The sequence below is a fragment of the Macaca nemestrina genome, chromosome 9, assembly GCF_043159975.1.
Source record: "Macaca nemestrina isolate mMacNem1 chromosome 9, mMacNem.hap1, whole genome shotgun sequence".
In the NCBI taxonomy this organism is placed as follows: Eukaryota; Metazoa; Chordata; class Mammalia; order Primates; family Cercopithecidae; genus Macaca; species Macaca nemestrina.
In genome coordinates this window covers 72,396,182-72,419,903 of record NC_092133.1, presented here as the reverse complement: position 1 = coordinate 72,419,903, position 23,722 = coordinate 72,396,182, and the positions used below count along the sequence as shown (strand labels likewise).

General features: G+C 44.1%; 1 protein-coding gene across 1 annotated transcript in view; it reads right to left on the bottom strand.

The window, feature by feature from the left end:
• The window catches only part of LRMDA (leucine rich melanocyte differentiation associated), a 1,136,435-nt gene that overhangs the window by 529,028 nt on the left and 583,685 nt on the right, over positions 1 to 23,722 (bottom strand). The window contains exon 3 of the mRNA XM_071068790.1: positions 3,749 to 3,880. Within this exon, the coding sequence (XP_070924891.1) occupies positions 3,749 to 3,880 (132 nt within the window). The remainder of the gene's footprint in view (positions 1 to 3,748; positions 3,881 to 23,722) is intronic.

Here is a 23,722-nt window from a genome sequence, read left to right as displayed (position 1 = left end):
GGAACCTACAGCATTATTATAGACACATTTAACTGCGAGTTAAACCAAAGTGGAAAAGTCTAGATTTTACGTGGTAGGTGGGGTGAATAACCATTTTACATATGCCAAAAAACAAACCAAAAAATTAAAAATGAAGCAAATTTCACAAAAGGATTCAAGATAAAACCTCATTTAGCAGCAAGCTTCCTAACATGTTTAAAGATTCAATTTACACAAAAGAGCTAATACTTTTTGAGGAGGTCAATAGTTACTTGTTTCTAGGGCTCCCTTTATCACAAATAGGAAGTAAAATCTTTTTTTTTTTTTTTTTTTTTTTTGAGACGGAGTCTCGCTCTGTCTCCCAGGCTGGAGTGCAGTGGCCGGATCTCAGCTCACTGCAAGCTCCGCCTCCCAGGTCCACGCCATTCTCCTGCCTCAGCCTCCCGAGTAGCTGGGACTACAGGTGCCCGCCACCTCACCCAGCTAGTTTTTTTTGTATTTTTTAGTAGAGATGGGGTTTCACCGTGTTAGCCAGGATGGTCTCGATCTCCTGACCTCATGATCCACCCGTCTCGGCCTCCCAAAGTGCTGGGATTACAGGCATGAGCCACCGCGCCCGGCTGGAAGTAAAATCTTAAGGAGACAAGATGCCAATGCCAAGGTCTCCTGGGTAGATTGTTGCAGAAATGAGTTATGCCTCTTTATATGTACACTCTATGCAGTCCCCTCCCCAATTTGTTCTACAGTTGGTATGTGACTTGCTTTCATCATGGGACATTAACACATATGATATAAGTTGAACTTGAAGACTACTTGTACTACAGGGCTTGTGCTGTTAGAATACTCCTCCCATGTGAAGTGCCTTATGCTAGACTGTTAGACACAGGTAGTTTAGCCAACACCCAGTACCAACCTCCAGACATATGAGTGAGTCATCTTAGACCATCCAGCCCTAGTTGAGCCTCCAGGTAGATGTGGCTGCATGAGTGACCCAGGGTAAGACCCGCAGAAGAACCATCCTGCTGAGCCCTGGCCAAACATCTGATCCATAGAATTGTACATATTTGCTGTTTTAAGCCACTAAATGTTGGGGTGGATTATTATGCAGCAAAAGCTAATGTATAGAGGCCATATCTAAAGCATTTCATGGGGTAGCAATAACAATATGGAACATAGAAATTGTTGGAAAGCCTGCAACATTCTCACAGTTAGGAAGGAGAGTCATTTAGCTGAAAAAGTGGCATCAGAAGTGCTGAGTTGAGAAGAGAACATGTGCTGTTATTGCCTGATTTTTACCTACCTTTCTCTGTGACTTCTGAGTCAAGTAGATGGGGAAGTTGATCTTCACAATCACATTTGTAGAGCAGAGGAAAAAAAAGGAAAGAAGTCTGTTTAGAACATTCACTGGTAAGAAATGTGCTACAACAGCAGAGTGATATCACCAGTCAGGTTTATAGCCACACAGTGTCTTCTGCTTCAGTCCCTCCTAGGCTATTACCATTACTCCCTTAGCATTACTGCTACAGATTGGAGAAGCAGAGGCACAGAATAGGGAAAGGACTCAACCAAAGACAAAGAACACCTCTCAGCACTCTGAAGCCAAGAGGCCTGCTTATCTCTGGTGACAGCAATACAGAGAATAAAACCATCATCCAGTCCAATGTATTTCTTTAAAAATGAGAAACAGAAGCTCACAGAAGATAACTTGCTCAAGGCCACACCGCTAAATATGATTAAGCTGAGACGTGAACCAAAGTCCATGGAATCTAATATTCTACAGAGACCTGGGACATAGGATATGTCTGAAAATCCTTCTGTCCTTGATTGATTTGAGAATATTGGCCAAGTGATCATCTAAGACAGCCTAGAAAGCCATAAGACTACAATATTTTTCAAACAGTCATTGGGAAACTTGGTTGACTAATGGATATAAGAGGGGAAAATCCACCAAAATTTCATTATGACAAAGACTGTGAATTTACTTGCAGGCCCTCCCCTTCTACTTCTATCAAAGTGACAATTAATAGTGACCACAAGGAGCATATTTATAATACTATGGTCTGAATATTTGTTCTCCCCTCAAATTCATATGTTGAAATTCTAATCCCCAAAGTGATGGTATGTGGAGATGAGGCCTTTGGGAGGTGATTAGGTCATAAGGGTAGATCCCTCTGATGGGATCAGTGCCCCTATAAGAAGCAACTTGAAAAAGCTTGCTTTCTCTCTCTCTGCTATGTGATGTTACAGCAAGAAAGTATCTTCACCAAGAAACCAACCATGCTGGCATCCTGATCACAAACCTCCAGCCTTCAGACTGTGAGAAATAAATGTTTGTTGTTTAAGCCACCTCATGTATGGTATTGTGCTATAGCAGCAAGAGCTGACTGAGACAATATCTTAGAGAATAAAGAAAACATTAACTTATGGCTTGAAGTATAAACAGTAGCTAACCAATACTTCTGCAAATCACTCTTAAATGCTGGCATATGCGTATGTGCTAAACCTTACATGTATATCTGATTTTATTTTATACTCTAGAGGAAAATGCCCTGGTTCCTTTTCTATTTCTAATTTATTGTATGAATGTGAACAAGTGATTTAACTACTCCGGGTCTCAAATGTTCCATCCAATAAAACAAAGCCATTGGACCACTGAGTCTGAAGCAACACAGTAGAATGCAGACATTGGACTTTGGACACAACACCGTTGACACTGAATCATCCGGGACATAGCATCTTGTTAATGTCTGGCTGTGTGCCTACCCTCACCTCTTTCCATGTCTAGATAAACGGAAAAGACACACCCTTCTCACAGGGCTTGGTAAAGATGAATAACAACACACATAAGGAACCCAGCACCATGCCTCATTCCTAGGAGTGCTCAATAAGGAACAGCTAATGATAATCATGCATTCATCCCACAAATATTTATTGAGCTTGTACTTGGTGCCAGGCACTATTCTTTGTGTGAAGAACAGAGGAGTTAACAAAACCAAGGAAACTCCCTGTCCTATTGAGCTGTCATTCTAGTGCCGAGTAATCCACTACACTAACGTTGCAGGAGCTAGGGGTCTTAGGTCGCAGCAAGGGTTCCCTGATTCCATCCCCACTACAGAATCCAGAGCAACTAGTGCCTGGAAGTCTCACCCTACGCTGTCTAGGTCCTTGCCTCCGTAGGGAAGGCCATATACTATCATGGGTCCCCTAGGCCTCCCATCAACAGCCCAGCATGGTATCCACCAGTGAGGGCATAGCCAGGCCTGAGCTTCACATGTCCCTGCCACCTTAGCTCCTTTCCCTCACCAAAACCGTTCCCCGAGCCTGCCCCAGAGCCTTCCAGAAACCTCTGAGGAGACGAAGTTTGCTTAGTGGCATTACCCAGGACTTCCCACCAGAGGTCGCCCTCCCACACAAGCCCAAGCAAACAGACAGGGCTTCGCCGCCTCTGCGGCGGTGACATTATTTTCTTTCTCTATTTTTATCTATTAAAAAGATTTCTTCACAGCCATAACTTAGATCCCTACACTAAAATGGAGCAACAGGAAGATATAATGGTGCGTTTCATTTATGAATGACCTATAATAAATTACTCTGAAGTGTCCCGAGTGCCAGAAGACAGAACGCTTTGTCTGCCCACGAACTGTATTTCACATACTTTAATTTAGCTGACACATAAAACTCATTTGACATTTTGCAGGATTTGTGCAGGGTGGGGTGGGGGGACGACTGTGGGGCTGGGTGGGGAGTGGGGGCAGCGGGCAGAGGAAAGGATATTCGGTTCTTGTTGAGGGTTAAGGTATGCAGTCTGGGTAACCCTGGCAACACGAGGTCGTCCCCCAGCTGATTGTTGTCCAAGATGAGTTCCTCCAGGCTCCTGAATGCGCTCAGTCCTTCCAGTGACCTGCAATGACAAAGGCAACAGGAAAAATGATCCTGCACTAAATCAGGGAGGCCATTATGAGCCGAAATAAATATTTTAACCTTCCCTTTCAGGACTGGGAATAGTTTGGGCTTGGTGCCTGTCAGCAAAGTGAATGACAAGAATTAGTAGCAGGAGTCGGGGCGGGGGCGGCGGGGGAGAAGGGGCCGCTGGCACCCACCGCATCCTTCACGCATTGCCAACATGAAGGATGAGGGTCACTTAGTGAGTAGCCAGGATCCAAAACAAAGGGCTTCAGATACGGCCTGCAGGATAAATTTGTCAATGTCTTGTGCCTTCAGGCACCCAGCCTCGGCTGACCCTAACCTCCATTCCCAAGATAAATAACTCTGTCACAGTTCACCTTCATTCCCTGGACACAAATTCAACTTGTCATCCATCATTCCTGCCCAGAAATATCATACCCTCTTACAATAATAAATATAACTTCAAGTATCATTTCTTAGCGGTTCTCCTCTGTACAGTCGTGGGGGAAACGGCAGGGAAGGCTTCCTTTCTCTGCCTTCACATCCTTTGACTTTTTTTTCCCTCTGCCTTTTTTCTTTACTAATCACTTAATTTGCTTCTGCCCAGCGTCCCAGTGGCTGCCCCAAAGGCAAGGCATCTGCGGAATTACATAATCACTCTGGTCTGAGAGGCCTTTTTCTTTTATTATTTCTTTTTATTTGTTTTTGCTGCGGGTGGGGAGACAGGGGTTGGTGGAATTGCTGCTTCAAAGCTCCTGGCCTGAAGTTACTGTTTTAATTTATGGAAAGTGGATTTCTCACTTAATTTTTGAAAGAAGTGTAGAGTGCAACCCTGTAGATGTTGAGGCAGTAAATAAAAAGGCAACTGAGAGAATTAAGTACCCGACTCCAGGAAAAAAAACAAAACAAAACAAAACAGAAAGGGAAAAATAGCCTTGCTTATACACGTCGCTGAAAGTTAACTCTTAATTTTATGGGCTCTCATGAGTGTTGGGGGTGGAGGTGTCACGGGGTAGTTGTGCACAAGTGCTTGCCTGGGCGCACACAGACATTAATTAAAGCAAGCCGGCCGGCGGAGGGGCTTACACGGAGACACAGACTCCCAGCTCGTTCACCTGCCAGACCCGGGAGATGTGCTGAGCCTGCACAGGCTGACAGCTGAGCTACGATGTGGACCGGAGGGAGACTCCTATGGGATGCCTGGCTATTCTATAAAATGACGAATCAGGGAGATGAGTCGTCCACACTATTCATTTACTGATAGTGCTTCCATTAGAGCCCCGTATGCTTGTGTGTGCAATGTCTGCACATCTGCTGTGAGTGTGAACTTCAGCACCAGAGCTTTCCCAAGGCATCCATAGCTCCCTTGTGGGATCTCTGCCAAGAGGACTCCAAAATAGGGAGTCAATACTTGCGAAGTGTAAAATGTGTTGTAATTAAATCTGTAGATTCCACTGGGCCCAGAGCTCTGCCTGCATATTCCATTCCTGCCAGACCTCGGGATGGTCCCACCCAGGACTTGACTCCCAGAGCATGCCTGCTCCTCCAACCAACACTGCCAGTCCCACCGAGGGAGGACACATTTTGGAGTAGGGGTCCAGAGGTCATCACGTTCCATTTCCTCCTCCTTTCTCTTTTGCCTCTTGGTTCCTAGAGGCAAAACACAACTTATGAGGATAAATGCTTGAAGGGCTGGATATCCCATTTATCCTGATGTGATGATTACACATTGCATGCCTGTATCAAAATATCTCATGTGACCCATAAACATCTCTACCTGCTATGTACCCACAAAAAATACAAACAAAAAAAAAATTGTAAAAACTCACAACGTACGCACATCTAGGCAGGAAGGTTTGGGACTTTGCCTCCGCTCCTCCATCTCCTGTTGTGTGAATTCGGGCCTGTCAATAGCCCATCTGAACTCTACTGTTCTGTGTTCCTTCCAGCTCATAGGATCTTGTAGAGAATAAGTAAGGATGGCTAACTGCTTAGTAGCATACGCTGTTTTGTTTTGTTTTTCTTTTTCTTTTCCTTCCTCCTTTTATTCACTGTTTTGTTTCCTGACGCCCTGACCCTGGGGGTGTGTTTGGAATGCAGTGGACAGGCCCATGAACAAACCCACAGAGGAGGCGTGCAGGAAGTCAGGCTTGTGCAGGGGACTTTCGGGCTCTTCTGAAGTCCCTCCACTAGGGATTAGGGAGTGATGTGCCAAAAGGCTTCTCAGGACTGGGCCTGTTTGCCACTAGGGGAGGTGAGGCCACTTCCCCTTAGGGAGCCTTACGGGTGGCTAATAAGACCTTCGTGCACAAACATCAGTTGGGCTCTGCTCAAAGGCAGCATCCAAATACATTGCTCCTAAGTTATGTTATGCAAATATTAGACTCTTCTGATGAAAATCAGCAAATGGTTGGCAACTGGCAAGCAGAAGAAAGTTCCTTTCCAAAAGTGCTCCAGGGAGGCATAAAGCAAAACGACACAGCATGAAGATGGGGAGAGCCCAGGAGCACCAAGGAAGCGCCCACCTCCATCCAGACAGCCTTTCTTCCCTTGCAGGGTGGGCTATGGGGCAGAACCCCACACCAGAGTGAAACCTCCCAGAAGAGCTGGGAAGATCAGTCTCAAATCCCCTGTCACCTGCCTGGTTTTGAGACTTGTTTTGCCATGTGACGTTATTAGCTGCTCAGTAAAAAGAGAACCATATTACATGGGTGACTGCTAATGAATAAATCCCTGTTTTCATGTTATCAGTGTGGTGTGCTCCTGGGGATTTAATCAGCTAGATCCAGAGCTGAGGGCCGGGGCACAGAAGTCAGGGGGCAGAGAACATAGTGAATGGAGGTACTGGGGAGGACAGGTTTTGGGGGTCCTAGCTGGCACATGGATGACAATACACATACACCTGGGAGGAGGTGGCTTTAACCTTTACGTTGATTTTGTTTGTTTGTTTTTACTGTTGTTTTCTAGGGAGAAATAGGAGAAACAATATGTGTGTAGATCTTTGAGTTCATTCCCCTATATGCCAGATGCCTGCAAATATGTGCTGTTAAATAAAATGACAATTTGTCTGCTATCATCTTGTGTATGAACAGCAAAATGCACCCCAAAACCAGATCCCCCGTGGAGACGCCGACTATCAGTCCAGCATCGCTCGCCAGCTTCCTGGAGCAGTGCGATGTCTGAGGCATGGACTGGGGGCTGGTAGGAGAGAGCAAGGTTTCACCCAGGACCTAGGCACAGCCAGCTGGAGGGAGATCATCCAGGCCTGGATTGTTCTGGAAACCGATCAGCACCCCTGGAACTCCCTGCAGGCTGCCTGCCTCCCCCTCCACCAGCAGCAACGCAGCCAGGATCTCACACACAGGTACCATCCTCTTACCTCCTTCCCTCATTCCCAGGGCTCTGCCTGGGCTCCCCCAGGAGCTGCAGCGGCTGCTGGGAGCATCCCAGTGCCTTTTCCAAAGTCACATCAAAATGACTAAACATCACAACGCATTGGGCTCCAGTGGATTCAAACAGAGAGAACTTTTAAGTTTCCACTGTAATTAACCCTATCCTCGTTAAGATAATTATGATCAAGCTTCCTGTCAGAGTTAATATCCCAACATCATCGCCTGTGGCTCACACTCTGCCCTCATTAGCTTATGAAAACAGCAGCGCTGAACGGGCGTGCAGCCCTGCCCAAGCCAGGCCAGTGGCTGGCATGGGGGGACCTCGGGTTGGGGACCAGGGGCCCCACAGAAAGGCCGCCCCTTGAGCCCCAGTCCCTTCTGCTCCTGGGTGGGCACAAATCAGTGACCTTCATCCTTTCCCTGCAAATGAGCCACTCACCAGAATGGAGGGGAAGAGCCAGGACCCGGGCCCGGGTAGGGCTGGCAGGCTTGGGCAGGAGCCTCTAATTTGTAGCCATTCCTCCCTGCCCCTAGCCCAGCCAAACACCAGCCAGGACATTGTACCATTAAAACCACCAGAGGATGCTTCCAGAACCCCTGGATCAATCCTTGGATCTAGGCTATGCTAAGAATTCAATCTCTCCTCCCTCAGTTCCAGCCTATACCGGGGGTGACAGGGTTGCGCCAACATGAGATGGCCAGTGAACAAGGGGAACAGCTGACCACAGCCCCTAAAACAAAAGTGTCAGTCTCTTTGGGACTATATTTGGCCCCAAATCCAGGAGCAAAGGCTAGGATGTTCTCAAGCCAATCAAGAAAGCAAGATCTCCACAGAGAAAGTCTTTACCCACTTCCTCAACTCTAAATATCCCTGCCCATATTTTTTTTTTTTTTTTTTTTTTTTGAGATGGAGTCTCACTCTGTCGCCCAGGCTGGGGTGCAGTAGCCGGATCTCAGCTCACTGCAAGCTCCGCCTCCCAGGTTTACGCCATTCTCCTGCCTCAGCCTCCCGAGTAGCTTGGACTACAGGCGCCCGCCACCTCGCCCGGCTAGTTTTTTGTATTTTTAGTAGAGACGGGGTTTCACCGTGTTAGCCAGGATGGTCTTGATCTCCTGACCTTGTGATCTGCCCATCTCGGCCTCCCAAAGTGCTGGGATTACAGGCTTGAGCCACCGCGCCTGGCCCCCTGCCTATATTTTTAACTGAGAAAATGGGGTGGCCATGGAAGTTCTAGAAGGCCTAACCTGGGTCTGATGTCTACCACCCTGGCTAGGTCCCCAGACCTGAAAGGGCTGGCTGCTGCCTGTTCTGTATGGATCTCTCTGATGATTTCTGCCTGCCCAGGCCCCTCTAAGAGGGGATCTCCCTGCAGCCTCCATACTTCCAGAAAGCTGTTAAGTGTACAGTGAGGGCTCAGTACTGCCTCATTCACTGAGCACTGTTCAGCCACAGCCTGGGAGTGTCTGAGAAAAAAAACAGCCAATAAACCCAAGCATGGGACAGAGAGCAGGACCAGCGTACTGGCCAGTGGCTAGGAGGGCAGCCTCTCGACTCCTATTCTTTCAGAGGCCAGAATGCCTCCTCATGGTTTTCCTGGGGCCACGTGGCTGAGATCAGGAAAGAGTAACTAACATTCAGCAAGTCTGCACGGGAATACCAGTTCTCAATATTAAAATATTTATGTTCTAAATATACCAGTTCTAATATATATAGTATGTATAGTTGGCTGTGTATATTTTTCGGCCATTCAAGTCACATAGCCATATATGTATACACACACACACACACACACACACACACACAAATAATTATATAAATCAACTAATCCACACCATAAATGTATCAAGATGAGTATGTTCTAATATACCAGTTCTAAATATTAAATACCTCCTTCAGTAGGTAAATAATTGCAGCTCTGAGTGCCCTTCCTGTTACCCTGGCCACTCCTTGGCACCCCCAGACCTCTTCATAATCCAGAAACTAGGAGGCCGATGCCCACCACAGCCCAGGGGTACCATAGACCCTGCTCCAGCCAGCATCCATTCTAATTGGACAGTACAGTTGTTAAAATGTTTCAACATCACCCTTGAGAGCTGAAATAGTAACTTGTTCCTCTCCTATACTCCCCCCACCACTCCAACTGCAGGGCCTGGCACACAGCAGCTCCTTGGGAAATGTCTGCAAATCAACTTCCCACAAAGGCATGGCAAAAGCTACAAGGACAGGACAAGTGACTAAAAGTCACCTGGTGGAAAATGAAGGGAGAAAACAGAGAATTGGTGAGGAATGATGTGACCACTCATATCCCACTAAATGGTCCAGTGGCAGCACAGACATTTTTAGTTTTTTGAGACGGAGTCTCGCTCTGTCACCAGGCTGGAGTGCAGTGGTGCAATCTCGCTCACTGCAACCTCCGCCTTCCGGGTTCAAGTGATTCTCCTGCCTCAGCCTCCTGAGTAGCTGGCATTACAGGCATGCGTCACCAAGCCCAGCTAATTTTTGTAATTTTAGTAGAGACAGGGTTTCACCATGTTGGCCAGGATGGTCTCAATCTCCTGGCCTCATAATCTGCCCGCCTCGGCCTCCCAAAGTGCTGGGATTACAGGCGTGAGCCACCGCACCCGGCCAGCACAGACATTTTCATACCTATACATTTTTATAATTTGTTTACCTAGTCCTGGAAGAGACATCCTTTTTTCCATAAAACTCTTTGTATATGCTTAAATGTATAGATAAAGACATAGATATGTCATTCTATATATTACTATATATATTATACATGTTATATATTAGTATATATAGTACGCATAGTTGGCTGTGTACATTTTTCGGCCATTCAAGTCACATAGCCATATATGTATACACACACACACACACACACACACACACACACACACACACACACAAATAATTATATAAATCGACTAATCCACACCATAAGTGTATCAAGATGAATAGAAATGTCTTTAAGAAATAGAAGAACATGAAAACGGTTCGGGCTATGTGAAACAGAACGTACACTGACATCACAAGGGATTGCATCCAGTCTGGGCAACATAGTAAGACACCATTTCTAAAACATAAAAAATAGCCTGGTATGATGGTGTGAGCCTGCAGTCCCAACTATTCAGTAGGCTGAGGCAAGAGAATCGCTTGAGCCCAGGAGGTCCAGGCTACAGTGAGCTATGATCATGTCACTGCATTCCAGCCTGGGCAACAGAGCGAGGCTTCATTGCTAAACAATAACAACAAAAAAAGAGGCAGTGGGTTACATGACTTTGGGGTCAAAGTCAACCCCAAAGCTCTACTGAGACCCCAACATGATGAATAATCCCTGAACTGCAGAGAGTAAAATTCAACACTCGTCTGAGAGACCTGAATCCAAGACCAGTCAAAAAGCTTAAGTATTAACAGTTAACTAGGTCTGAAGCCCCCTGTACCGTATCTAAGAATACTAAGAAAACTTTCAAATATGATGCCTAAAGAATGAGTAATGAATAATTAGTAATGGAGAATAAGGAGCTAGAAGCTCTTGGAATTAATGTTACTTGAAAAAGGAGGTAAGAAGGTAGATTCTCCTATTTTGGACACATGAGGTTATATGATTACCCATATGAAATTCTGGTCCGATGATAACTCTCAGGAACCGGTATTTGCTTGCTGTAGGACAACATGAATAATGTATCTGATCATGTTATCCTTTTTACTTTTGCTACCAAGAAGCTCAGAGGTAAACTGTGACCCAGTGTAAAAAGGTAATCCTTCATGATAACCATACCTGCTTTCTAACTTCATTTGTAAAGGCTTATACTTTTTTCACAGCTTTGGTATTTCATTTATCTATATATTGCTTTTTTATTTTATTGATTCTAATAAGCTAGCCCAAACCCTTTGTAGAATGAGGTAGGATATATATGTCAATAAAATAGAATATAGATTCTCAAACAGGCAGATTCTGCACATTAAGGAAAAGTTTTGCGAGACCAGTTGTTAATGGAGATACTCATGTAGAAATAAAGAAGATATATATTGTATTCAGAGTTCAAAATGGTTGGCCAGGCATGGTGGTTCATGCCTGTAATCCCAGCACTTTGGGAGGCCGAGGAGGGTAGATCACGAGGTCAAGAGATCGAGACCATCCTGGCCAACATGGTGAAACCTCGTCTCTACTAAAAATACAAAAATTAGCTGGGTGTGGTGGTATGCGCCTATAGTCCCAGCTATTCTGGAGGCTGAGGCAGGAGAATCGCTTGAACCTAGGAGGCGGAGGTGACAGTGAGCTGAGATCGTGCCACTGTACTCCGGCCTGGCAACAGAGCAAGACTCTGTCTCAAAAAAAAAAAAAAAAAAAAAAGAGGTTTTGAATAAGCTTCTCATAATATCTTTGTGACAGGAAGGCAAAAAGTAGGCTAGAAAATGACAATCTTAGGTAGAGTCATAACTGCTTCAAAAATGTACCTGAAGAATACTGATTAATGGCTCAAATTGCTCTATGGGTAGATTCTAGGGATTTTAACCCTGTTTTTTGTTTTGTTTTGTTTTTTATTGTTTTTGGTTTTTTGCCAGTGACTTGGTTAAGGAGATGTTTATCACATTTATGGGGCACAGGACCCTAAAGAGATATTAAGAAAGATACAGTAGGATCCAAAATGATTCTGTTAGAATCAACCATTGTTTCAGCTCAATAAGATGAAATTTCACAATGTCTAATGTAAACTAAATAATAAAGTTCAACTATCCAAAAATATTTACTGAAAAAAATTAAAAGGCAAATGAAAATTGGGAAAATATTTTCAACCCCTCTAACAGTCTAAGATTTAACACCCTCAACATGGAAAGAGCTTTTATAAATCATTAAGGAAAACATGAAGCTCTAATAGAAAAATGATCAAAAACCTTGGATGGAAAATTCACAAGGAAATTTGTCAATAATAAAAATATGGGAGAAATTTTCAGCTTTATTAGGAATCTAGAATATTCAAATAAAAATAGTTACATCCTTTTCTTAGATTTTAAGATTTAAGATAGTTTTGTCAAGCTTTTACTTCAAACAAATGCAAGACTAATGAGACAGTGAAATTGCTGGATGGTAACTTATATTAAAAGTCTTAAAAATAATTACCTTTTCATCCACCAATTCCAATTCCAATAATTTATTCAGTAAATATCAAAGATGTGTATAAGTTTATGTACAAGTTTGTTCACTACAGCATTATTTACAATAACTGCAAACAAGCCTAAATGCCCAAGGATTGAAGAATGATTAAATAAAGCTCAATAGATCTGTATCATAAAATACTATGCAGGAATTAAAAATAATATTGTAGGCAGGTATCTAATGAGCCAGTACAATTTTCATGCTATACATTTAAGTACCGCAAACTAAGTCACAATGTAATATGGTACACACACCAAGATCTCATGCATGAAAATGAAAAGTCATCCATATGGTCCTCACCATTTTCCACACAAGTTTTAATTTGTGCCAAGCCTTTCTGGGCATTTTCTTCCATGTTAATGGTTAAGAATCATCAAAGTCATCTTTCTTAGTGGTTCTAGTTTACAAACTGCTGTTAATATACAATCTTGTATACAGAGATGTTATAACAATTCTGTACACACATACACAAACACACTTAAATGTATATATATATTTGTGTGTGTGTGTTACCTATCTATATCTCCCAGATACATACCATTAACCCCCAGGCAATGAGTTTATCAGTCATTTTTCAAATAGTTTTCTCTAGCTACTACATTTTCTATCATGAATATGCATTTTATAATCAGGAAAAACCACAGTTAATATTTCTTTTAAATAAAACAAGACAATTCCACACGCATAACATGTAGAAGCTTTAGAGAAAGAACAGTGTCTGGGAAGAGGACTTAGTATGAATCGCCAGTAACCACCACAGAAGCAAATCTGATCCCAATCCACTCTACTACTTTCCTGGTCCCTAAGTGCCTGTGCCTGGAGCTTTGTTTGAATTCTGGGTGCCAGATTCAAAGGGGGATTTGCATTCAGAAACACCACCCAAGGAGAACCACCAGGAGGTGAAGGGTGTAAGAAACAGTGATTGAGACAGTTAAGGTTGCTTAACCAGGATCAGAGAAATCTTAGTCATTTCAAAGTCCTAAGTCTACAGGGTTCCAGAATGCAGAATCAAAAACAAATAGAAAATTATATAAGCTGGGAGGAAATGTCTTGAATCAATTTTTTGAAACTTGTCAAAATGGAGAAGCTGTTCACTAAAGGATGAGCTGCCCTGAGAGCCACTATACTTACTTGAACAGAGGCTAAAGTCATGGAGAATGTTTAGAGGGAATTTCTGCATAGAGATCAGATTCGATGACCTTTAATATTCTATCCAGATACTGTGGTTATCTGACTGGAGCTCCATCCTTTGTAACCACAGTTTATAAGGGCTGTTAAGTCAGTTCTGCTCTGCCAAAGGGTCCCTTATGAGTCAGTCTGGTAGGAAGAGGGTAGCAGAGTTTCAGCACACTAAACTCTGTGCCTCATTCTTTTAGCTGGGACTGTGCAAGGCTTCTTTAATATTTTCCTAACTATGGGAAGGGTGTAACATGTGCCCATAATAAAAAGGTACATGTTAGCATCCTGACCTCTTACAGAATGTAAACTACATATTAGAGCTACAGCCCTATCCATGTAAAATATGCCCTATTATACTCTTCTTATAGACTCATAGACTTTGAATCCTAGAGGAATTTTAGGCTCTTCCACTCTCCCCCCACTTCACAGAAGATGACTAATGTCCCGAGAGGTAAAGTGGCCTACCTGAAAACACACATGAGTCACCAGGCCACATTTAGAACCTGTGTACATAAAGTGCAGCGCTTCCCAACTATGTTAAACTACCTCTACATACTTTCTCACTGTGGTCCAGAAATGGAATTTCACCATCGCAACATGCTTTACCCAAACATTATATGTAGCTTTGTAACCCATTCGTTGTATGTCCTCAATTATAAATACAATGATGAACCTAAATGGTTTTCAAGTTATTTTTCCTTTCACTCTGTACCCCATGGATCTTCCTAGAACAATCTCCCAAAGAGCTAATTCTTAGAGTTTTTTTCCTTTGAAGTATGCATTAGGTGGAACTGGGTTGAGATTTATCCACTAATGATCCCCTTGGGGTGCACCTCTATAGCTTATTAATTCATTCATTTATAAAAATGTATTGAGTGCCAACTCCATGCTTAGTACCTTGCTAGTCTCTGGAGCTACAAAGATGACTGTGCAATAGTCCCCTACTATTAAGTAGTAGGTATAGACGGGGAAGCAGTTACCAGATAATGCAGGGTAATAGATTGGGATGAGTAGTGCTACTCTGAGAAGGGGCTGGGGCTGGTGAAGGAGAAGGGCTTGAGCTAAGTCTCAATGCAAATGAATTCTAATCTTTTGAGCATCTGCTGATACTTTATTCCCCATTTGGTGGTGAGGGAACATAAGGAAAAGAGATAACTTGATCCTGGCACTCAAGTAAGCTACAGTCCAGAAAGCTGATTTGCCACTAAAAAGCGTGGGGTGTGGTATTCACTTCCAGCATGACAGGAATTCAGTGAGCACGAGCATCTGGTGATACGAATGATGCACCAGTCGTGGAATCTGCTCCCAATGCTCTTACCATCTATGAAGGAGAGAGAGACGCTGGGCTTGGAATAAGGGGACACCATACAGGACAGCGTATCAGTAAGCGGCATGGATATGACGGGCTCTGGAAGTTGAGAGGAAAGCAATGAGGGCTGTAGTAAGCCCTTTCTGTTTTTGGCCCATCCATCCTATGCTTGTACTGAAGATATTATAGCAAGTCCCTAAGGACAGAGACAAGGACCAGGTATCTCTCCATGTACATACTAGATGAAGGACAGCCTCCATATCTTGCTCCCATCATTCTCCTTCTTTGGGCTATCCTTCCTCCTCAAAGCAAATCTTTCCTGTCTTTTTCCCACCCTGGTGACAGGGTTTGGCCTGGGCTTTGACTATGTCTCTGAAATTATTTTGATTCACGGCTTGAGATTTTACAAAACCGCACATGCACTCATGGAGCCTGTGGCCTCGGGATCTTGTTTGTTTTTAAGAGTCTAAAGAGTGAGTTTGTTTGGCGGGCTCTATAAATGGGGGTTTTCTTTGCTAGGGAGATGTGAGAGAGTGGACACGGTGTACCGCAGCCACGGTATGTGTGCACCTCACCATGGGGCGCAATGCAGAGCCTGGTGGGGGAGGCGCCCACAGCCATTGGGCAAACATATGTTGGGCCAAGAACACTGATCCTCAACCTCATGAACTGTTTGCTTGAAAGATAACAGTGTCTCTTCTACACAAGCCTTTCACCACCCTCCATAAAGGGAATTTTTAATTCCACAGATGGTGTCTACTCATTGCAAGCCAACCAGAAAAGGAGACATTTACACGGCTGGGTCTCAAGGCCCCAGGGACCCCGAGGGCCCCTAATCAAATACTTGCCCAAAGACCAGCTCCCCACGGGCAGGGGCCCCCTGGAATGGACTCAGGCCAGGAAAGCCAGTAAAAACGTGCCAACTGTTGATTCTGTAAGGTCCCAATTGGCTGAAAAAGGTGAAAACATGTTTTCTGTCCCAGACTACAAGATAGCTTTATATCTCCAGCAGGAAAGAAGGCCCCAGGAGATATGGTGACCTCCAAAAGTGGCGTGCTTCTGGAACCGTTTTCTTTCTTCCAAAATAGCTCTAGCTCTATGGTTCACAAAACCTCTCAAAGAATAATTTGGTGAGCTTTGCTTTCCAGATCCTCTTATGGCACGTCCTGAGCCCTGTGTACTTGCACCTAACAATGCTAGGGACAGAGAAGAGATCAACTGTTTCCAGTTGTGCAGCGTGGAGAAAAAGAGATTTTCCCAGCACTGAACCAAGGCTATTTCCTCTGTGTCTGCCTCTGGTTATCTGACTGCTGCTCATGGCAGCAGAAAGCCAGTACAGTGTTTTCACAGGGAACGTGTTGTTCGAATGAGGAATATCTTGTCAACTCAGTGAGGCCAAACACAAATGAGGTCGGTGAACACACAGCATAAGACCACTCCATTTAGAGGCATCAGCTCTGTTTTCAAGTCCTGGTTTTGTGGTCTAAGACTTTGGGAAAAATAACACTTGCAAAATGTAACTTTCTAATCTTTCAAAGTGGCAGAAAATCCCTGACCTGTCCAATTTGCAGATATCAGAATGGGGATCAGCCGAGATATAGTACATGAAGACAAACCTAGATCAATTGCTGTTTAGCTGAAAGATTGTTTTTGAAAAATAAATGTGGATATTTTCTTTTCAAAGGAAGAAATTAGTTGCCTCAGAAAAGGATGCAGGTCAGTGGCTAAACCTCCAAAAGAAATACTGATATGTTTCAGAATCATCTGAATGCTTGGGGAGATGGCAGCTCGGGAGAGCCTCTGTCTTAGGAACAACCAGGGAACCTGATCTGGGTCCTGCCTTGGTTAGCATCTTGCTGCAGTATTTCAGTCAAACCCTTGCCCCTGTGGGCCTCACTGTACTTTTTTGTAAACTAAGGAGGCTAGACTAGATTATTTTGGAGGTCTCTTCATTTTTAAACATCCCATGCACTAAAGTGGGTTGCAAGATGAAAACTCTCAAAGTTTTATCATTGCCTTAATTGTTCCACCATTCAGTAAAAAGTTCAGCATGAGACTGGCAGACTATCCCTAACCCTCAGATGGCCAAAAAGATGGGGGTCAGAGAGCAGGCCATGTTTCAAGCCTCAAGTATGAAATCTGATTAATAAAAACGATCTGGGGAAGGGGAAAGTTAGGGGAGAAAAGAACTCCCCCCTGCTTTTCTTCATCTTTCATAGCAACCCAAACTAGGAAGTGAGAGGCAAAACGTCACACGCTTAGAGGGCAAAAGATAAATGTTTGATGAATTGACCATTGGTTGTGAAGTGATGGGCTTTGTATGTGCATAATGGCTGAGCTGCTTTTCCAAGCCGATCGCCTGCCAAGATAAGAAGCCATAATGGATGGACCTTGAGATGCCCTGGACAGAGGCAGCTTTAATTTGACTGGTTTTAATAAAATTAATTCTTAAAAAAAAAAAAAGAAGATGGCAGAAGGAAGAAGATAGTAATTTGAAGAGATCAGAAAGGCTGAGAATTATATATACAGAGAGTAGACATTAACTATTGGTTTTTCCATTCATTGCGCTAGTCAAGTAAGCATAAGAAGAAAGTTTGATCTTACTACCTCTATAAGTCATCAAAAAGTTTATAGGTGCCCAGCATTGTCCATTGTCCAAACAGAGATGCTTGTGATACAGAAATTAAACAGACTTATTGAATAGAAAGGTACTCTAACAACCACAGACTGGATCCTTCGTTCATTTATTTATTCTTCTTACAGCAAATATTTATTGAGCATTCCCTAGCCAGGCCCAGGATAAATAAATTAGGTTTTCTCCCATCCCACGTGGAGCTGGTGGAGCAATGAGGCCTGGTGGCGAAGGCTTTCCTTGCAAAGTAAGGAAGATTATTCTGGTCTAAGGACTCCTACCATGCTAGGTGCTCTCTGCCAGGCAGCCAGATCTGCACATCCTCGCACTCTGGGCCCTGAGGTTAATTGCCCATTTCTCCCTGATTTGGTGGTATTTACTCCTTGATATGGTGCCTTGGCCCTACATTTGTGTTTGCCTTCACTTAGTTGACAAGATCAAGATAGTCTCCATTAGAACAACATGATGCTTGTGAAAACATCATAAGGCCAAGAGCAGCAATCAGACAACTAGAGAGGCAGATGGAAGAAAAGAGTTGTAGTTGAGCCCCAGGAAAAATTCTAGCTGTGCCCGTGAGTCAATCACTGGTGGACCTTTGTTTGTTCCATATACAAAATGCGGGGTTAGAGCAGGTGACTGGCTCCATCTTTTGACTAACTTTTATTTGAGGCCTTCTATGAATTAGATACTCTGCCAGGCACTAGGAGTACAATCCTGTCCTCCAAAAGCCCCAAATCTCACGAAACAAGGGCACAGATGACCATTAACTCAATGAGGTTTCAGTGCTTCTTCTGCTTCCAAGTGACCTCAAAAGGTCTCTAAGATCTCTTCTAATATCCAAATATCTTAAGATTAGTATCCTCACCTCCACTTTTCTTTGACTTTTAAGATAACGTCCAGAATTACAAAGAAGTTTGGTTATTCATGCACTGAAATGGTCACCTTCCAGAATATCATGCATTTTTTCCAGTGTCAGGAGGACACTTTTCCTTTCTGCTTAGGAAAAAGCCTATGCAAAGTGCAACACTGAAAAAATGTCTTCCCCCTGCTCCCGCCTCTGCAAGTATACATTTTTCCATAACTATAAAAGGAAAGTCACTCATTACTAAACAGCTCAGCAAGGCTCACACTATTGGAGAATATAAAGTTTTATGAGCAGGTCTCTCCTTCTCTCTCTGGGCGTAAGTGAGAAAGTGAGTGAGAGAAAAAGCCGGAGAGGCCTGGCTCAGGAGTCCAGGGTGAATTATAGACTGCCGCTCAAGATTCACAGCTCTTCGAGGTAGGAGGTTAATATTCTCACATGTCATTAGGTCTGCTGGCTCTCCTGATGGTTCATTGAAGCAGGCAGCAAATTATTTCCTCATGCTGCAGAGGACAGCACACTTCAAAGCAAGGAAACTCAGGTCAGGACAGGCCTCTTGGTGGATTAATGAGTTGGGATCACCATGGGTTGTCTGTAGGTAAGAATGGGCCTGAAGCTTTTGACAAAGCTAACTTTTTGATCAGTCTTGACCTGGCTTTCAAGCCAGACCTCCAGATTTTATTCCTATCACCTTCTAAGGATCTGCCAAGACCTGCAGGAAGATTGAGTAGTGTGTCTGGTCATTTTATCTTCACTTGAAAAGCCCCCACCTGCTCACTACTGACGTACATCACAACTACAGGTCAAGGTAGAGCTTAAACCCCATTTCTTAAAGGAGACTTCTCTGTCTGTCCCAAACCCAACTGACCATGCCTGGACTGAATACTCAAAGGACTTCTATTTGCACACTTTCTCTACCACTGGTCCATGAATTTGGTCTATTGTCCAGCTGTCCCAGGTATCTTACTCTTGTCTCCTTGACAATTAATTAAGCTCTATGACCATGGGCACAGTGGGTTATATCTCTTTGCATCCTCCTAGCAGGCCCAAATCCCAATCCTGCCTCTTTTCCAGAAGAAAAGTCCAAGAAGACAGCCAGAAATGTTTCTAATACAGGCTCATCAAAAAATGTATGTGAAGGCAGCTCGAAAAACCTCACTTTTAAAGATAACACTAACTGAGGGCAAGTTGAAGGAAGAGTGATGAAAAGCGTAAGACACTCATAGGAAGGCATGGAAAAACGCAAGGTTGACATTCCTCAGGCGTAGAATTGCTCAGTAAGCACATTTAGTGCAAATGTCCACCATAGTCTATATTCTGTTCTTTTCAGTTCCAGGTTTTCTGAACAGCAGTGGGGCTCTCACTGGGGTCTTCAGCACCATCTGGGAGGTTGCCACGGTGAGGGGATTGGGAGCTGCCAGGGAAACCTGGAGGAGACTCTGCTCACAGGCCCTTTCCAGGCCCCACACCCAGGGGCCCCTGAGTGGGCAGCTTGGGCAGGAGTCAGTGGCTGTGGATACCCAAATGTCCTCACCTTAGAGTGAGGGGCCTGCACTGGGGTTGAAGGAATAAAAAGAACTAACATCAGGCAGCCACCCATTTCCAAGCTGGAGGTTCAAATGGAAGCTTGGGAAAGTGCTTGGCAAACCAGAAAGCACTCAAGAAATGTAAGTGAAGGTGCTTCCTGTTCCAGGCCTGTCTTCTTCCTCTGCCAGACTTAGAAATGTTCTTTTTTGTTTTCTGCTGTTCCCTCCCTATCATTTTCCATAGATCCCCACTCTCTTTCTTCTAAAATACCTTTACCTGCCTTTATGTAACATGTTTTCCTTAACATGCATAGGGAAATCAAATAAAAACCACATGTGCATATCCATGTACCAAGTATCCACACACATACAATACAGACAGCTGAGAGAGGCAGGGTAGGCGACCCCCATCCGGTCCAGCCTGGGTCAGACCCCACCTCAGGCAAAGTTACCAAGCAGCCCTTCCTCAGCTCACCTTGTGTTTGATGCAGCTTCCAGAAAAGCACTACCCAGGGGTCAGCTGGCTGAACTTACTACATGATCAGAGCCCTCCCCTATCTGGGCTCAGATTCCTCCAGAGTGGAATCAAGGGGAGTGACCACATGAGACTGTGTAAAAGGGTGGCTCGTGGACCACCTGTACCAGAATCCCCTGAGACTTATAAAAAATTCAGAAGCCCATGCCCAGCCCTGACTTACATATCAGGTTCTTTGTGTGTGGATATCCATGATCTAATTCCCCAACTCATATCTATGTCTACTGCAGTATAAGAACCACTGGGGTCCTCAACTCAAATACGTCTTCAGGGTCCAGTCAGGTGATACACTGCATTTCAATGAATCCAAGTTGCACCAATTATAGGCACAACATTATTTTATGTACTAGAAAAAACAAAAAAAACAAACAAAAAAAACCACTATGAATAAAGAATGACCCAATGTTTTCCTACCTTAAAATGCCTCAGGAACATTCCTTTTTTATATTCTGCTTGTTACTTTGCCAGAAAATATGACTCAAGGTCATTATTTCAATAATAAATATTTTCTTTATAATGTCAAGTTTATGCTCTTTCTGTTAACACAATAGTTTTGTCTTTCAATGCCAAATCACAATCAGTTCGTAAATGACACGTGAAGTACCAAAAATCTGTATAAGTCAACTGCAGCAAAAATAATAAGAACCACCATGACCCAATTCAAGTGTGCCCTGATAACAGCAGCTCCATCACAGCCGCCTGCTGGTCAGTGACAATCTCAAGAAGCCATCGATTTTAAGATGGATTTAGGTATGCTAACATGTAAAAGAAATGTACATCTCAGAAGTGCTGAAATGCGACAAATGCACATAAGACAATAAGGAGTGGCGAGGGCTGAAGGAATCAGAGAGCACACACTCTACTGAGTGACAGCCATATTCGCATCTGTGCTGTCCACAAACACCACAGTGAGCTGTACCTGCCCCAAGGGTAAGATGATCATAAAATTTGCTGTCTAAATTGGGATACTTCCTAGAGTAAAGGAATAATCAGACCCTTACTGATTATGCCAGGAAAATGGCATAAACTCAAACTGTCCTGGGCAAACTGTGATGAAAGTTACTCCACCTATTTGCCAGCAAACAGTAACCCCTTGGTAACACGATCACCACAGCTGATCAATCTGAACATTTAGAATCTGTAACATTATGCATTGATTGAAGCTTCTTTTCACTTTATGTCTTAAAAATCTCCAGGGCCAGGCACGTTGGCTTACTCACGCCTGTAATCCCAGCACTTTGGGAGGCCGAGACAGGTGGATCATGAGGTCAAGAGACCGAGACCATCCTGGCCAACATGGTGAAACCCCGTCTCTACTAAAAATACAAAAATTAGCTGGGCATGGTGGCACGCACCTATAGTCCCAGGTTCTCAGGAAGCTGAGGCAGGAGAATTGCTTGAACCCGGGAGGCGGGGGTGGCAGTGAGCCAAGATTAAACCACTGCACTCCAACCTAGTGACAGAGTGAGACTCCATCTCAAAAACAAACAAACAAACACACAAAACCAAAACAAAAAGTAAAAAACAAAAAAAACAAACCTCCAGAAGCCTGACATCTTTATGCCTTGCAGAGTTCCCTTAAGTGTCCTCAACTACCTTGCAATTACCCAAACTACCACTTCCTAATATGACATGTCTGTGCATTTTCCTGAGACCACTGCAAAATCCCCTAGAGATCCCTACAGTCATTTGAAGGGATTAGATCAGTGGTTCTCAAGTGGGGGCTATGTTGTCCCCCAAGGGACATTTGGCAACATCTGAAGACATTTTTTATTGTCATGACCGGGTAGTGCTACTAGCATTTAGTGAACAGAGGCCAGGGATGACATTAAACATCCTACAATATGCAGGACAAGCCCTGACTACAAAAATTATCAGTTCCAAAGTGTCACTGGTATCAAGGTTAAGAAACCCTGGATTAGATCGAGGATAAGACTTTTGCTCTGTCTATTGTTGGGCAAACTGCTCTGCTTCCTTTGAGTTCTGACAACTGTCCTGGTGAGCTGTCTTCCACAGCTGCCAAGGGTTACAGCGAAATCTGGGAAGGAGCCTCCACAGTGATGGAAGAGATGGCACAGATGTCAGTCTCCACGAGGAAACTAATAGAACTTTCTCAGTTTCATGGGAGCAGACAAGATTGACAGACTGCATGACTTTGCCCTTCTCCAACGTCACTAGAAAAGAAAGTGACAGCAAATATATCAGGCAGGTTGAAGCTGCAGCTCTCATTAGTGCTCGGGGGCCCTGAACTTTCACAGATGTGTTTGCACATCTGCCCTGGAACCCACAGCAGCCCAGGAAAATACCCCATGCTGAATGGGCTTGTTCCAAGCTTAAGAAAAGTCCCCTCGGACATTTCAGATCTGCCCCAACACAGCTGCCTGAGTGTAGGAAGTCACTTTCATCACTGTTGATGGGCTACTTTCTCCATGGGAAGTAGCAAGTGGGCTGGAAGTACTACAGGAAGACACCTCCCCACATAGACACCTTTTAGAGTATGGAGACTCCTAAAGGTAATGGGAGACCTCGGACAGAAAACAAGAGGACTGATTCAGGACCAAGGACAGAACATGAAGAGTAGAGGTCTCAAATCCAAGCCAGAAACATCTCCTGTGAAATTAGTTTCCTTGGGCTACTGTTGCAAAGTACCACCAACTGGGTGGCTTAGAACAAGATATATTTGTCTCACATTCCTAGAGTGGAGAAAGCTGAAATCAAGGTATCAGTAGGGCCACGCTGCCTCTGAAGGCACTAGGGGAGTGTCTGTTCCAGACTTCTCTCCTAGCTTCTGATGGCGTGCAGCCTACGTCCAGCCTTTGGGTGGCATCTGCCCCAGCCTAACTCCAGCCTTCATGTGGCTTCCGCCCCAGCCTAACTCTGGCCTTTGCACGGCATCTGCTCCAGCCTAACTGCGGATTTACGGGGCGTTCACCCAACACACGTGTGCATCTCTTCACATGGCATTCTTTTTACAAGGACACCAGTTGTATTGAAATAGGGGCCTACCCTGCTCCAATATGAGCTTTTCTTAACTGGTGATATCCACAACAATCCTATTTCCATGTAAGGTCACCTTCTGAGGTACTGGGGGTTAGGGTTTCAAAGTATGAATTTGGGAGAGGATCACAATTCAGCCCATATACAATTTCTAAGTTACTACTATTCTTATAAGAAATGCCAAGGTTCTCATCCAGGCCTAAGGAAGTGCTTTCATGAGGAGGCAACATCCCAAGCAGCTATGTG